Source organism: Neoarius graeffei, chromosome 12, assembly GCF_027579695.1.
Source record: "Neoarius graeffei isolate fNeoGra1 chromosome 12, fNeoGra1.pri, whole genome shotgun sequence".
NCBI classification, from domain to species: Eukaryota; Metazoa; Chordata; class Actinopteri; order Siluriformes; family Ariidae; genus Neoarius; species Neoarius graeffei.
This window is the reverse complement of record NC_083580.1, coordinates 51,624,630-51,640,429: the sequence shown is the minus strand read 5'-3', so window position 1 is coordinate 51,640,429 and position 15,800 is coordinate 51,624,630. Positions and strand designations below refer to the sequence as shown.

Sequence of the window (15,800 nt, the reverse complement as noted above, 5' to 3'; positions counted from 1 at the left end):
CAATACCATAACTCATCTCTCGGCACTCTATCGTATGCCTTCTCCAGGTCTACAAACACACAATGTAGCTTTCTCTGACCTTCTCTGTACTTCTCCATTAACATTCTTAGAGCAAAAATTGCATCCGATGTGCTCTTCCTTGGCATAAACCTGTACTGCTGTTCACAGATTGCTACCTCTCTTCTCAATCTCGCCTCCAATACCCTTTCCTATAGCTTCATGGTGTGGCTCATCAATGTTATTCCTCTGTAATTAATGCAGCTCTGTACATCTCCCTTATTCTTGTATATTGGGACTAGCACACACTTTCTCCATTTATTTGGCATTTTCTCATTCTCTAGGATCTTATTAAACAATCTCGTTAGGAACTCCACAGCCATCTCACCCAAACACCTCCAAGCCTCAGTCGGGATACCATCTGGTCTGACTCCTTCCTCAGTCTTCATTCTTTTCATGGCTGCCCTCACCTCATCCTTACTAACCAACTCTGCTTCCTGATTTGCTGTCTCCAATGAATCTGGCCTTTTCTCTCTTGGATTTTCCTCATTTAATAAATCCTCAAAGTACTCTTTCCACCTTCTTAATACACTCTCTTTGTTTGTCAGCACATTTCCATTTACATCTTTCATCAGTCTTACCTGCTGTACATCCCTTGCTTTCCTGTTTCTCTGCCTAGCTATTCTGTACAGGTCTTTCTCTCCTTCTTTGGTCTCCAGTCTTTCGTACAACTCCTGGTATACATCTGCTTTCGCCTTCACTACCGCTCTTTTTGCCTTCTGTCTCGTCTCTCTGTATAACCGCCTGCTTTCCTCGTCTCTCTGCTCGTCCCAATTCTTCTTTGCTAGCCTCTTCTCTTTTATAACTTCCTGCACTTCTTTGTTCCACCACCATGTCTCCTTGTCTTCCTTCCTCCTTCCTGATGACCACCCTAGCACCTTCCTTGCTGCCTAAACTAGTACAGCAGTAGTATTCCAATCTTCTGGAAGACTTCCATGACCACTCAATGCTTGTCTCATTTCTTCCCTAAACTCCTTCTGATGTTCAACCTCTTTTAGTTTCCACCACTTAATCTTCGGCTCCACTATTTCACACTTCCTCTTTTTCACTTTCAAGCTCATCCTGCACACGACCACTTGAGGTTGTCCAGCTACACTCTCCCCTGCCATCACTTTACAGTCTCCAATCTCCTTCAGGTTACCCCTTCTGCAGAGTATGTAGTTCATCTGTGTAGATCTTCCTCCACTCTTAAACGTCACCCTGTGCTGCTCTTTCTTCTTGAAGTACAGTGGTGCTTGAAAGTTTGTGAACCCTTTAGAATTTTCTATATTTCTGCATAAATATGACCTAAAACATCATCAGATTTTCACACAAGTCCTAAAAGTAGATAAAGAGAACCCAGTTAAACAAATGAGACAAAAATATTATACTTGGTCATTTATTTATTGAGGAAAATGATCCAATATTATATATCTGTGAGTGGCAAAAGTATGTGAACCTTTGCTTTCAGTATCTGGTGTGACCCCCTTGTGCAGCAATAACTGCAACTAAACATTTGTGGTAACTGTTGATCAGTCCCGCACACTGGCTTGGAGGAATTTTAGCCCATTCCTCCATACAGAACAGCTTCAACTCTGGGATGTTGGTGGGTTTCCTCACATGAACTGCTTGCTTCAGGCCCTTCCACAACATTTCCATTGGATTAAGGTCAGGACTTTGACTTGGCCATTCCAAAATGTTAACTTTATTCTTCTTTAACCATTCTTTGGAAGAACGACTTGTGTGCTTAGGGTTGTTGTCTTGCTGCATGACCCACCTTCTCTTGAGATTCAGTTCATGGACAGATGTCCTGACATTTTCCTTTAGAATTCGCTGGTAGAATTCAGAATTCATTGTTCCATCAATGATGACAAGCCGTCCTGGCCCAGATGCAGCAAAACAGGCCCAAACCATGATACTATCACCACCATGTTTCACAGATGGGATAAAGTTCTTATGCTGGAATGCAGTGTTTTCCTTTCTCCAAACATAACGCTTCTCATTTAAACCAAAAAGTTCTATTTTGGTCTCATCCATCCACAAAATATTTTTCCAATAGCCTTCTGGCTTGTCCACGTGATCTTTAGCAAACTGCAGATGAGCAGCAATGTTCTTTTTGGAGAGCAGTGGCTTTCTCCTTGCAACCCTGCCATGCACACCATTGTTGTTCAGTGTTCTCCTGATGGTGGACTCATGAACATTAACATTAGCCAATGTGAGAGAGGCCTTCAGTTGCTTAGAAGTTACCCTGGGGTCCTTTGTGACCTCGCCAACTATTACACGCCTTGCTCTTGGAGTGATCTTTGTTGGTCGACCACTCCTGGGGAGGGTAACAATGGTCTTGAATTTCCTCCATTTGTACACAATCTGTCTGACTGTGGATTGGTGGAGTCCAAACTCTTTAGAGATGGTTTTGTAACCTTTTCCAGCCTGATGAGCATCAACAACACTTTTTCTGAGGTCCTCAGAAATCTCCTTTGCTCGTGCCATGATACAGTTCCACAAACATGTGTAGTGAAGATCAGACTTTGATAGATCCCTGTTCTTTAAATAAAACAGGGTGCCCACTCACACCTGATTGTCATTCCATTGATTGAAAACACCTGACTAATTTCACCTTCAAATTAACTGCTAATCCTAGAGGTTCACATACTTTTGCCACTCACAGATATGTAATATTGGATCATTTTCCTCAATAAATAAATGACCAAGTATAATATTTTTGTCTCATTTGTTTAACTGGGTTCTCTTTATCTACTTTTAGGACTTGTGTGAAAATCTGATGATGTTTTAGGTCATATTTATGCAGAAATATAGAAAATTCTAAAGGGTTCACAAACTTTCAAGCACCACTGTATGTATTGACTATTGCCAAATTCACCCTCTTTGAAAAATTAACCACCATTTGCCCTTCCACATTTCTCTCTCTTATACTATATCTGCCCATCATGTCCTCATCTCCTCTGCTTCCCTTGCCAACATGTCCGTTGAAATCTGCTCCTATCAGCACATGCTCCTCCCTCGGTATACTTTCTACCACTTCATCCATCTTTTCCCAAAAAGACTCTCTCTCTTCATTCTCACATCCAACCTGTGGGGCGTACGCACACACAACATTTATTACCACTCCTTGAATCTCCAACTTCATGCCTATCACCCTATCTGACACCCTCTTCACATCAATCACACTGTTGACCAACTCTCCCCTCAAAACAATACCAACACCATTTCTCTTTCCATCGACTCGATAATAAAACAACTTGCATCCATCTCCAGTGTTCTTGGCCTTGCTTCCTTTCCACCTCGTCTCCTGCACACACGAAATGTCCAACTTCCTTCTTTCCATCATACCTGCTAACTCTCTTGCTCTGCCAGTCAATGTTCCCACATTCAGTGTTCCTACCCTCAATTCCAAGCTCCTTCCCTTCCATCTTTCAGGCTCTCTCGTAACACGCCTCCCCCCTCTCTTTCTCCCTCTCCATTTTGGCACAACAGTAGCACACTTTCCACCGGCACCCTGTTGACCAACAGTACCAGAGGCGGTCGTTGTTAACCCAGGCCCCGACCAATCCTGTATGGTATTTCTCTTTTCATTCTGCATGTTAGATTTGGCACAGTTTTACGCCGGATGCCCTTCCTGACGCAACCCTCTCCAGTTTATCTGGGCTTGGGACCGGCGCCAAGAGTACGCTTATGCACCCCCAGTGGCTGGGGGCAAATAAAATTGGAAAATAATCCTGTCTCAACAACGGTCCTAAATAGAATGGAAGTATTGTACAGCCTTTGTATTGGATAGATAGATAGATAGATAGATAGATAGATAGATAGATAGATAGATAGATAGATAGATAGATAGATAGATAGATGAACTATATGAAAGAGAAAGAAACACTGTATAAGAGAAAAATTGAAATAATCTCTGTTCAAATTATAGTAGTAAAAGAGCCATTCAAAAAAAAAATGATCAGAGGAAAAGAAAAAGAAAAAAACAATAACAGTGAATGGGGAGTGCTATAAAGATATGTAAGGAATGTGGGTAAAGTTGAGAAAATAAGAGGAGGTAATGAAAGGGGAAAAAAGTCAGGAGATACTTTTCTTGGGGCAAATTTGATCGGATATGATGGTTTAACACATAAGCCAAATACACGTGATGTGAGTGGCAAGATGGCAGCCAGATGGCTTCACTTGTCTCTACAGCAGGGAATGGGCTATGAGCTCTCCAGATTTTATATAGAGCTCAGTGGAATCAACAGACTTCACTTTTATGAAGTGTAAATCTAACTTGGCTAGATAATGCATGTGCAGTACTGAAACAGATACAAGTAAACAATAAGCAATTATTGGACGAGTTTGAATAAAATATTGTGATTTGTTAGTGGTGAGCAAGCAATTAATTATTTGCCAGTGCCGAAGGCAGAGACAACTAGAAAAGCACTCCGAGAGCGCAGACCTCCGCCAAGAATCCTTTAAAAAAATCCGGGATCCAGAAGGTGATCTGGATCACCGCCAAAATTTAGCTAATGGATTGTTACTTGTGCCCAGTCACACCTCTGGAAAAAATTTCAGAGCAATCCGTTCATAACTTTTTCCGTAATGTTGCTAACAGACAAACCAACAAACAAACCAACACTACCGAAAACATAACCTCCTTGGCGGAGGTAATAATTGCTTGCTCACCACTAACAAATCACGATATTTTTGTGAAAACTGAGTTCAATAATTGTTTTATCATTCAAATTATTTTTTAAAAAATTACTGATCATAAAGTTTGCGCAACGAGTCAAACGGTAACAAAGAAATTGAGCCATGTTTACAAAAGTGTGAACTGTGCATCAGCAGACCATTAAGCCAACTGCTTAAGCAGAACAGCAAAAACGGCTTTACACCATAATTTGCATGAACAGACCATTATTTGTAGGCAGTTATTGGAGTTCGCTCAGCCAATCAAAATGGTGTAAAAAAATAATTTGAATGATAATGTCCATTGTCATAGCACAAACACGATTGCTGTCTGAAAAGATCACTTTTCTCAATGAATAAAAACATACAAATGCATGTCGCATTAAAATACAAGGGATTTTTTTTTTCAAAAAAAAAAAATTAAAAACACTGAATAGCCAGCAATGGAGCATTTATAGGTGGCAAAATCACTGGCTGCCAGCAGTTATTGACAAGGTTGCATGGGGAGAACATGCAAACTCCACACAAAGTCTGCAGTTGGCTGTGAGGTTGGAACCCAGAACCTTTTTGCTGTGAAGTGACAGTGCTAACCACTGCACCAGCCAGATGTAAAATTATATTTTCTGACATTTGAAAGACTTGAGAAGTTTATGATTTGCAGTTTGTCAGTGACATGACAAGCTGTGGTTTTGTTTTGTTTTTTGTATTAACTTTGAGAGAAAAAATGCTGTCAAATGAAAGACCATTTATAGCTGCTATAATGTAAATGATAACAGGAACTAATTTGTTTTGGATACAGTCCACAATAATAAAAGTGGCTAAAAACCCATTCATGGATAAAAAGTGATACATGGATAAAAAGTGACTTGTCCTTTAATTAAAAAAAAAATCCACTGGCAAATTCCTGTGGTATAAGAGCAATTATTATGGGATGTGGGAATATAATCAACTTTGGCATGGTAACAGTACATACTCTTCAGCACACCACCCTGTCACTCGGTATTTTACTATAATAGTAGCACATGTAGTGGTTTATTACTTTCTTTTTATTTAAATCTCACCTACAGGATAAGAAGCACTGCTTCTCCATCCTTTAAGTAACAGAGAGCCAGATTAAATCTGTTGAAACTAAAGATATCAACCTTACTAGTAAACCCAAGCTTGAGTATAAACAGTTTTCTGGTGTCATTAAACATCTGTATTAATTTGTCAAATATCATCAAGTCTTTTGAATCTTGTTTGTTTTATTGACTTTAATTTGAAGAAATGGAAGCATTTTTTTTTAAATAAGAGGAAGCAGTTTTGTTTTGTTTTTTTAACACTGGGTGCTAGCAAACATATTGGGAAGCCCATGATGACTTTATAAACATTTATATCTGGTGCTAACTAACTAAAGTTAGTTAAGTTTAATGAATTGACAAAGCCAATAATCATGTTCACAATTTTAAGCATTACTCATTATGAGCAGGCTAGAATTTTTAAGAATCCATGCAGCTTTTATTAGCTGCTTGATGGTTACAATTCATTTCCTTATATCTTCCTTTACAGCCTTAGAAAAGCTTTTCTTAATTTGCCTTTTAATCTTCAGGCTTGACTGAAAATCACTTTATTAATTTTTTTTTAACAGTGTAACTGGGCACTTTGACAGACATCTGAAAGCACTGGGTGTTATGAAAAGTAGTGTGGAATTATTTTAATTAATTTGAAGGGAAGAGAATAAGGGTTGGAGTGCTAATGCAGAAAGAAAATTGGTTAAATAGCAGCATTTCTTTGATGGTGACATCCCGGAGTCATTTTCCAGGTCCCCATAAATTTGTGTTTTGACAGCAAATCAGGCACAAAGTGATAACTCCTTGTCAAAGTGTCTTGCCATTAAGGCTGAACACTGAGCTCTGAGTGCCAAGATGGCATGGCCGCTGCCATTTCCATAAATTGGGATTCAAAGAAAATTATATATTCAAATCCCCTTGAAAATTAAGACACATTATATAGATAGGCTACAATGAAGAACTTAATGCCTGTCACCAAAAGAAAGCAGCAGCCCATCATTCCCTGCTCATTGTAGTGCACTGAAGTAAACATGACTGAAATAAATAAATAAATAAATAAATAAATAAATAAAAATCAGTCATAAGAGTCATTAGGAACTGCTCAAACCTATTAACAGGCTTGAAATATTCACAATTTTAGGATTGAATAATGTTTTCACTTTCTATAAAGAACAACAACATTGGTAAGCAATATAGAGTAAAGCAAAAAATAAAATAGAATAAAGTTAAGTAGGACTCAAAATACACTGAATAATTAACATCCATCCATTATATGTAACTGCTTATCTTGTGTGAAGTCACAGGCAAGCTGGAGCATATCCCAGGTGACTATGGACAAGCAGTGGGGTACACCCTGGACAAGTTGCAAAATGATTACAGGGCTGACACAGACAACCAACCATTCACACTCGCAGTCAATTCAGAGCCACCAATTAGCCTAACCTGCATGCCTTTGGGGGAAACCAGAGCACCCAGAGTAAACCCATGCAGACACGGAGAGAACATGCAAACTCCACACAGAAAGGCCCCTGTCAACCACTGGGCTCAAACCCAGAACCTTCTTGCTATGAGGCAACAATGCTAACCACTAGACCACCGTGTTGCCCATGAATAATTAACATGCAAGTAATAAATTACTATGCGTGGTGCTCTTCTAGTAAAATATATTAATAGGCTTGAAATATTGACAATTTTAGGATTGAATAATGCAACAGGATAATGTGATGAAGCACATCACCCAAAAGTGATCACTGTTATTGCCCAACAGTTCATCATTTACCCCAAAGTGTTTTATTCCTTTTATACCATGGGAATTTGACAAGGAATAAAAAATTTTATTAACTAAATAATAACACCTCATACTTTTATGTATTTATTGTTATATTTAATGTTTTGGATTATCTCATCTCATCTCATTATCTCTAGCCGCTTTATCCTTCTACAGGGTCGCAGGCAAGCTGGAGCCTATCCCAGCCAACTACGGGCGAAAGGCGGGGTACACCCTGGACAAGTCGCCAGGTCATCACAGGGCTGACACATAGACACAGACAACCATTCACACTCACATTCACACCTACAGTCAATTTAGAGTCACCAGTTAACCTAACCTGCATGTCTTTGGACTGTGGGGGAAACCGGAGCACCGGGAGGAAACCCACGCGGACACGGGGAGAACATGCAAACTCCACACAGAAAGGCCCTCGCCGGCCCCGGGGCTCGAACCCAGGACCTTCTTGCTGTGAGGCGACAGCGCTAACCACTACACCACTGTGCCGCCCGTTTTGGATTATTTGCAAAAAAAAAAGTTTAGTTTTATCATATACAGTGGTGCTTGAAAGTTTGTGAACCCTTTAGAATTTTCTATATTTCTGCATAAATATGACCTAAAACATCATCAGATTTTCACACAAGTCCTAAAAATAGATAAAGAGAGCCCAGTTAAATAAATGAGACAACAATATTATACTTGGTCATTTATTTATTGAGGAAAATTATCCAATATTACAGATCTGTGAGTGACAAAAGTATGTGAACCTCTAGGATTAACAATTAATTTGAAGGTGAAATTAGAGTCAGGTGTTTTCAATGGGATGACAATCAGGTGTGAGAGGACCTCAGAAAAAGCATTGTTGATACTCATCAGGCTGGAAAAGGTTACAAAACCATCTCTAAAGAGTTTGGACTCCACCAATCCACAGTCAGACAGATTGTGTACAAATGGAGGAAATTCAAGACCATTGTTACCCTCCCCAGAAGTGGTCAACCAACAAAGATCACTCCAAGAGCAAGGTGTGTAATAGTCGGCGAGGTCACAAAGGACCCCAGGGTAACTTCTAAGCAACTGAAGGCCTCTATCACATTGGCTAATGTTAATGTTCGCGAGTCCACCATCAGGAGAACACTGAACAACACTGGTGTGCATGGCAGGGTTGCAAGAAGAAAGCCACTGCTCTCCGAAAAGAACATTGCTGCTCATCTGCAGTTTGCTAAAGATCACGTGGACAAGCCAGAAGGCTATTGGAAAAATGTTTTGTGGACAGATGAGACCAAAATAGAACTTTTTAGTTTAAATGAGAAGCATTATGTTTGGAGAAAGGAAAACACTGCACTCCAGCATAAGAACCTTATCTCATCTGTGAAACATGGTGGTGGTAGTATCATGGTTTGGGACTGTTTTGGTGCATCTGGGCCAGGATGGCTTGCCATCATTGATGGAACAATTAATTCTGAATTATACCAGCAAATTCTAAAGGAAAATGTCAGGACATCTGTCCATGAACTGAATCTTCAGAGAAGGTGGGTCATGCAGCAAGACAACGACCCTAAGCACACAAGTCGTTCTACCAAAGAATGGTTAAAGAAGAATAAAGTTAATGTTTTGGAATGCCCAAGTTAAAGTCCTGACCTTAATCCAATCAAAATGCTGTGGAAGGACCTGAAGCGAGCAGTTCATGTGAGGAAACCCACCAACATCCCAGAGTTGAAGCTGTTCTATATGGAGGAATGGGCTAAAATTCCTCCAAGCTGGTGTGCAGGACTGGTCAACAGTTACCAGAAATGTTGAGTTGCAGTTATTGCTGCACAAAGGGGGTCACACCAGATACTGAAAGCAAAGGTTCACATACTTTTGCCACTCACAGATATGTAATATTGGATCATTTTCCTCAATAAATAAATGACCAAGTATAATATTTTTGTTTTATTTGTTTAACTGGGTTCTCTTTATCTACTTTTAGGACTTGTGTGAAAATCTGATGATGTTTTAGGTCATATTAATGCAGAAATATAGATAATTCTATAGGGTTCACAAACTTTCAAGCACCAACGTAGTTCCCACTTGGCGCGTGCTGTGCCTTCCGGTGTGCAGCATGGATTCCAGCATGAATTTGATCACTATCCATGTGCATTTTGTTTTGAATGTAGTCTGTCTCTGCACCCGTCTTGTCATAGGTTTATTGCCCTAGTGCATCATTATTGTTTCCCCCTACTTTCCTTTACCTTCTAATTAGGTTATCTACTAAAACCTGTCTGTTTCTTTATCTCATTGTGAACACTTATCATGCATTTTCATGTTGTTACGTCCAAAATGTATTTTCTTGTTTCCAAGTTTTCTTAATTTCATATTCTGTGTTTTCTAGTTTGGAGCCTCATTGTTTTCCACCTTTTTTTTTTTAATATGGACATGCCTGTGTATTGACCCTTATCTGCCTCTGTATTGACCCCTGTCTAGGGTTGTGATGATATTTGGACTGCCCTCAATAAAATCAATACTGATTTCATGCGATTGTGTCCTGTCTCTGCTTACCACATGCTATAAGTCCCTGTTATCACTTACATTTTAGTAGCTGTAGACAGTTGTTCCTTCTCCAGTCTCTCCTTTTTCCCTGTCAAAGTTAATGACAAGAAAACACAGTTTGAAATCACAAACTCCTCTGTACTGAACACTTTCCCATGTTGGAAAGAATTACATACAGCTTTACCTCTGACTGGTACAAAGCACTGATACTGGAGACTCCTTCCATAAATGTGAAAGAAACTAGCATGATATGGCACTGGAACATGGGCTTAGGTAGAGGTTTGGGTTCAGGTTGGGCTTGGGACCAGGTTGTGCTTGGGACGGGAGCAAGGATGCAGGTAGAGGCTTGGGTTCAGGCTTGGATTTTGTCAAGAAGGTGGACTCTGGCATGTACTTGGACAAGGATTTTGACTCAGGCTTGGACTCTGACATGGACATACAGTAGGTTTGAGCATGGTCATGGACTCAGGCATAGACATGGGCTTAAGCATGGGCATGGACTTGAATATGGGCATGGACTCAGGCATGAGCATGGAATCCGGCATGGACATAGGCTTGAGCATGGGCATGGACCCTGGTGTCAGCATGGACATGGACTCTGACTTGGGCAGTGATTTGGGTTCCTACATGGACTCAGAGACAGACAAAGGTTTAGTTTGAGTGACGGCATCCTCCTTGAAGCCTAGTGGCGGAGGGTTGATCTCGTCCTCCCTGAAGCCTACCAGCAGAGTGACAATCTCATCCTCCCTAAAGCCTGGTGGCAGAACAATGATCTCATCCTCCCTGAAGCCTGAAGTGAGGGCCACCCTGTTGGCCTCTGGTGTGAGCTCTGGAGCGAGGACCATCCCGTCGGCCTCTGGTGCAAACTTTGGAGAGAGATATAAACCTGTGATTTTCACTTGCACTAATGTCAACAACTTCTGACCTCAGAATCCAGAATTCAACAGTGCAGCTATTTTATAAATAAATAAATAATCCACCACAGCATGCAGACAAACCATTAAACCAGATGACTAAGGAAAAACAATAGCTGGTTTAAACAAACATCGGAGTCAATTAAGTTTAGTTAAGCCAAAATCTTAATCATGGTTACATTTTTAATTTCAAAACCATCAAATACACCAACATTTCCCAAAGACATGTTTATAGTCATTGACAATATAACAATGTTAGCTATGCATTAGCAAAATCACCAGGTCTAATTAAAATATTTAATTAAAATAGTTCACTGTCTTGAGCTGTATTGATGGCCAATGCTGTTGTAATGTTTGTCTAATGAAAATAGACACCATTATTTTTTTAATTGTCTTCAGAGGAAGCTCTAATAATAAATGGCAGAACTGGCATAAACCTTCAGAATGACTGTGTGAAGTTTTGAGATTCTGTGGGCATAGCTCTGAAACATCCCTCTAGCTGATGATGCTAATTGAATGATGTGCCTCATTGGTCTAGTCAGATGACCAAGCACTAGTGCTGGAGCTGGCAGAATGATGAATAGTCCTGAATAATGAAGAACGGATTATCCTGTGATTGTTCTGATCACTGTACACAGGAGACAGAGATCCTAAACACAGCCGTGCTCACCGGCAGGACTGTCGCCATGCCCATCAAAGTGGTCACTGTGGCAATGGATGGGGCTGTGACTGATGTGACAGAGTCTGTGGGGTGTCGATCAACAGATGACAATGTTGTTAAGGTGAGTACAATTCCATATAGAGAGTTAACATATTTTGACAGTGATTTTGACAGTGACAGGTGTCCCTGAATCAAAATGGGGTGGGGCATAAATACATTACAATGGCCAATTTAGCATACATATTGGTTTTAATTACAACTATTAAGCCCATTCCAAGCTAATCAGAAAACTAAACACCTAGCACTATGCTAGTGTTAGTGAGCCAAGTAGCTAATGTGAGCATTATCACTGCAGCAGTAGCTGTATTGAGGTTATATTGCTGGTGAAGTTATTGTATTTACTAAGCGAGCTAATGCTAGACCTTTGTAGTTTGTTATGAATCCCCAAGTTTGTTAGCAAATATGCTAAAGTAAGATTTCCCTGCATAGCACATCCTGCAGAATCTTATAAAAATTGTACATGAAATCAGAGTTTCAATTTCAGTGATTTTTGGGCTCAAAACTGGAATTTTATTGCTGGAATTTTATGAGTTTGCTGCCATGCGGCATCCGTATTGCATTTGTATTTTGGTATAGAAAATGCAAACTGCTGTCAAATGTAATAGGATTTAACATAAAAACAAGAGACAAAAATGAAAAGTAAAAAAGAAATAAATCAAACTGGTTTCGTATATTGGCTTCCATCATTATTCATCAGCATATAAAGTAGCAATTGCTCCAGCACGTCCTGTTATTTTGCATTTTATTTATTTTATTGCAAATATTGTGCAGTGACAATTAGTTTTGTGTGCAACTTAATGAAGCCTCATGATACTAAATCTAGGTCATGAAATTGTAATGTGTGCTTGGGATGTAGTCTATTTTATCACAATTTTAATTCATTGTTTTGAGTTGTCAAATTAATAAAATAGTGTTATTATTGTTATTGTTAACGTCATTGGATGTGCTCTCGTGTAAGTGCCTCAAATAAATTGTAATTTTATTTATAGAAAATGAAGATTAAGATGATATCCTGTGATATCCTCCATGTGAAAGGAAACTTTTTGTGTACTTTAAAGCAACAATATTATTCATTAGTAGCAGTACAGTAGTACTTACTATTAGTAGTATCATGGTTATGTATGTAGAGGCTGTTTTTTCCCCCTTTTTTATTTACTCTTGGTTACACAGGCTTCTTAATACTGTGCTCACTTTTTCAGAACTCTTCACAGAGTTCTCTTTAGAAATCTGCAGCTCAGCACAGCAATTAACATTGAATGCATACCTCAAAATCAACTCACATCAGGATATATATATATATATATATATATATATATATATATATATATATATATATATATATATATATATAATACTATTATAAACCAACTTTTCATTACACCAAAAGAATGGGATAGTACATACAGTATGATTGTTGAGATTGTTTGAGATAAAGATTTTTTGAAGATGAAAACAGAAACATAGCCAGTGCAAGCGCTGAGCCCCAGCAGGAGCCAGCTGCAGCTATTTACTGTTACAGTACTTATCTTCAGGGGCGCAGATAGGATTTTTGAACTGGGGGGGACTGAGCTGTCAGCAAATGATTCCATTTTGTGTAAATGCATATATATATAATGTGTGTGTGTACTGAAGCTTCAATATACATTCGAATTGTGAGTTTTCTAACTGAATGAACATTGGTAGACAAAGGCCTACCTGGTCAACATTGCTCGGTTTTTGAAAAAACGCTGTAATTGTTTTTTGTTTTTTCATTGTTGACCCCACCAGGGATTGCCTGCAGGCCAGGAGGACAAAGTTAACATCTTGAATCTCATAATTTCAGTGTAACACATCTGAAAATTAGGTTAAGCCCAATTTATGTTAATGTATTGTATATTGTGTACTAGTATGTGTTATTAACAGGAGAGTTTAATATGTAATGTAATCTTTTAATGTACTGTATATTGGGGTTATGTGAATATCCTCTTGTCCGTGGTTTCACGGACATTAGTGATTTTTATTAATAGTAACACTAGGTGAAAGTTACGGACTTTGAGACCAGTGATCCACGGTTGTATTTTTTCCACTTGAGTCGGTTCAGCGGGACGGGGTGGAGTCACAGCTGTTTTCAATTACTGCTGTTGCTATGAGCTGTTGAGTCTCGCTAGCAGGGTTTTTTTTTTTTGTTTTGGACTGGGGATTAAACACGGGAAAAAGGAGGACTACTTGAAGGTGCTCGAGGGAGGTTCGTGGTACAGAGTCTTCTCAGCTGCTGCGGATGGTAGTGGGTCGTATGGACGACGGTCAATGTTGGTATTTGAAGTCAACGTCCTAGAGTGACTACAGTTAGCTTGGGGAAGCTAACTCACAGCTGTTCGTGAGTAAACAGTGACTCTTTTCCCTTGGATGTTTAGAGCTCCAACGCGCGCCAACTTGGGTACCCATACGTTACTGTTTTAACTCCGGCTGGGTATTTTCTTTCTTTTCCCCTTTCTATCTTGAATGTGTGGTTTGTTCAGTGTTGCTGTTATTTAATATTATTGACGACTTTTGAAGAAGGTTAAGCACGGTAATGGGTTTATAATAAATGTTTATTATTTATTTTCTGATATAATCTGCTGTATGCCTGATCTTACTTTCTTATGTCGTGGTAATTAATGGTCTCCAATAGGTATAGTGTAAATATGTTAAATTGTCATTCTCTGAGGGTAATCAGAGTGGGGGCTCAGAGTATGGCTGTATAGAAGCACAGCAGTCAACTGTAAACATTTCCATAGTTTACCCCAGGCCTCTGTATAAGTGAGCATCATCCCTAGAGTGTAAAGAACTTGTAGTGTAATCTATTGCTGATGAGCCGGGTGTGTTACATGTGGGGGCTCGTCCGGGAGCTGAAGTTGATTGCTGTGTTTTTAATGGTTAATTTGAGAATATAATCTAGTGTGTATTTATTATTGGTAATACTGAATATTTTAATGGTGCTATTTTTGTGTATTATTACTAATTTTATTAATTATATTGTGTACTTATATACTGTGGATATACTGGTATTAACTTGTGTGTAGAACTATGGATGCTGAACAGGTTATTAGCTGGTGTAAAGACACAGGTGTTGATTTCAACAGAGCAATAGTGATAGGTAATGTACCCGTAGATGTTACTGATGAGGTTGTGTACAGTACACTAGATAATGTAGCGGTCTTTGGTAGGTCCAAAATCAGAGGTCGTTGCTTAGCTTCTTGTGGGAGAAGCCAGTTAATTCTCCTTGAGATATCACAGGATGTTAATGTAGTTCAAATGCCTGAGCAGGTAGCTTTTAGTACTGAGGTGGCTCCCTGGGTGGTCAGTGTTGCTGGCGAAGCCCGGTCTGTGAAGGTTGTCCCAGAGGAACATTTTCAAGCCAAATTGAAAGCCTTCTTGGCTCATGAGGGAAAAACTGTTGCTGATATACAAGGCCTCTTAACTTCTTCCATACCAACTCCTGTCAGGCTAACTCCATCTTCTACCATGCTACCACCAGTACCAATAGACCTGAACATGCAGCTTGTCAATGCCATCAATTCTTTAATAGATAGATGTCAGACAGCCCCTGTGGAAAGTGCAGTCTATCGTAAGCTTCGTGTATTCTCTGGCATAAAGCCAATACCTCCAGGAGAAGAGGAATATGATGCATGGGCAGAACAGATGATGCACCTGCTAGAGGAATGGAAGTGTCCGGACACCATGAAAAAACAGAAAATAGCAGAAAGTTTGAAAGGGCCTGCTGCGGACATTGTCCGATGTTTGAGAGTAAGTAACCCCAGTGCAACAGCTAATGATTATTTTACTGCACTTGAAACAGCATTCGGAACCACTGAGAGTGCCCTCGATCTCATGTTTAAGTTTCGTAACACCTTTCAGCTGCATGGTGAAAAACTCTCAGCATACGTCCTCAGAATTGACAAGCTGCTACACTCTGTTTTCCGCAAAGGAGGAATCCTGCTATCAGAGATGGACAGAACTCGCATTGAACAGATAGCCCGGGGCACATTGCCAAATGACCTGGTTGCCCTCCGTATCAAATTGACATACAAATTCAAGCCTCCACCCAGTTTCACTGAACTTTTGCGTGAAGTGAGAGAAGAGGA

The 15,800-nt window shown here is 39.6% G+C and overlaps 1 protein-coding gene across 1 annotated transcript in view; it reads left to right on the top strand.

Annotated features, from left to right (window-relative positions):
- Positions 1-15,800, top strand: part of si:dkey-112m2.1 (transmembrane protein 132D) — a 424,830-nt gene that overhangs the window by 312,691 nt on the left and 96,339 nt on the right. The window contains exon 4 of the mRNA XM_060935984.1: positions 11,615-11,758. Coding sequence (XP_060791967.1) covers positions 11,615-11,758 — 144 coding nt within the window. The remainder of the gene's footprint in view (positions 1-11,614; positions 11,759-15,800) is intronic.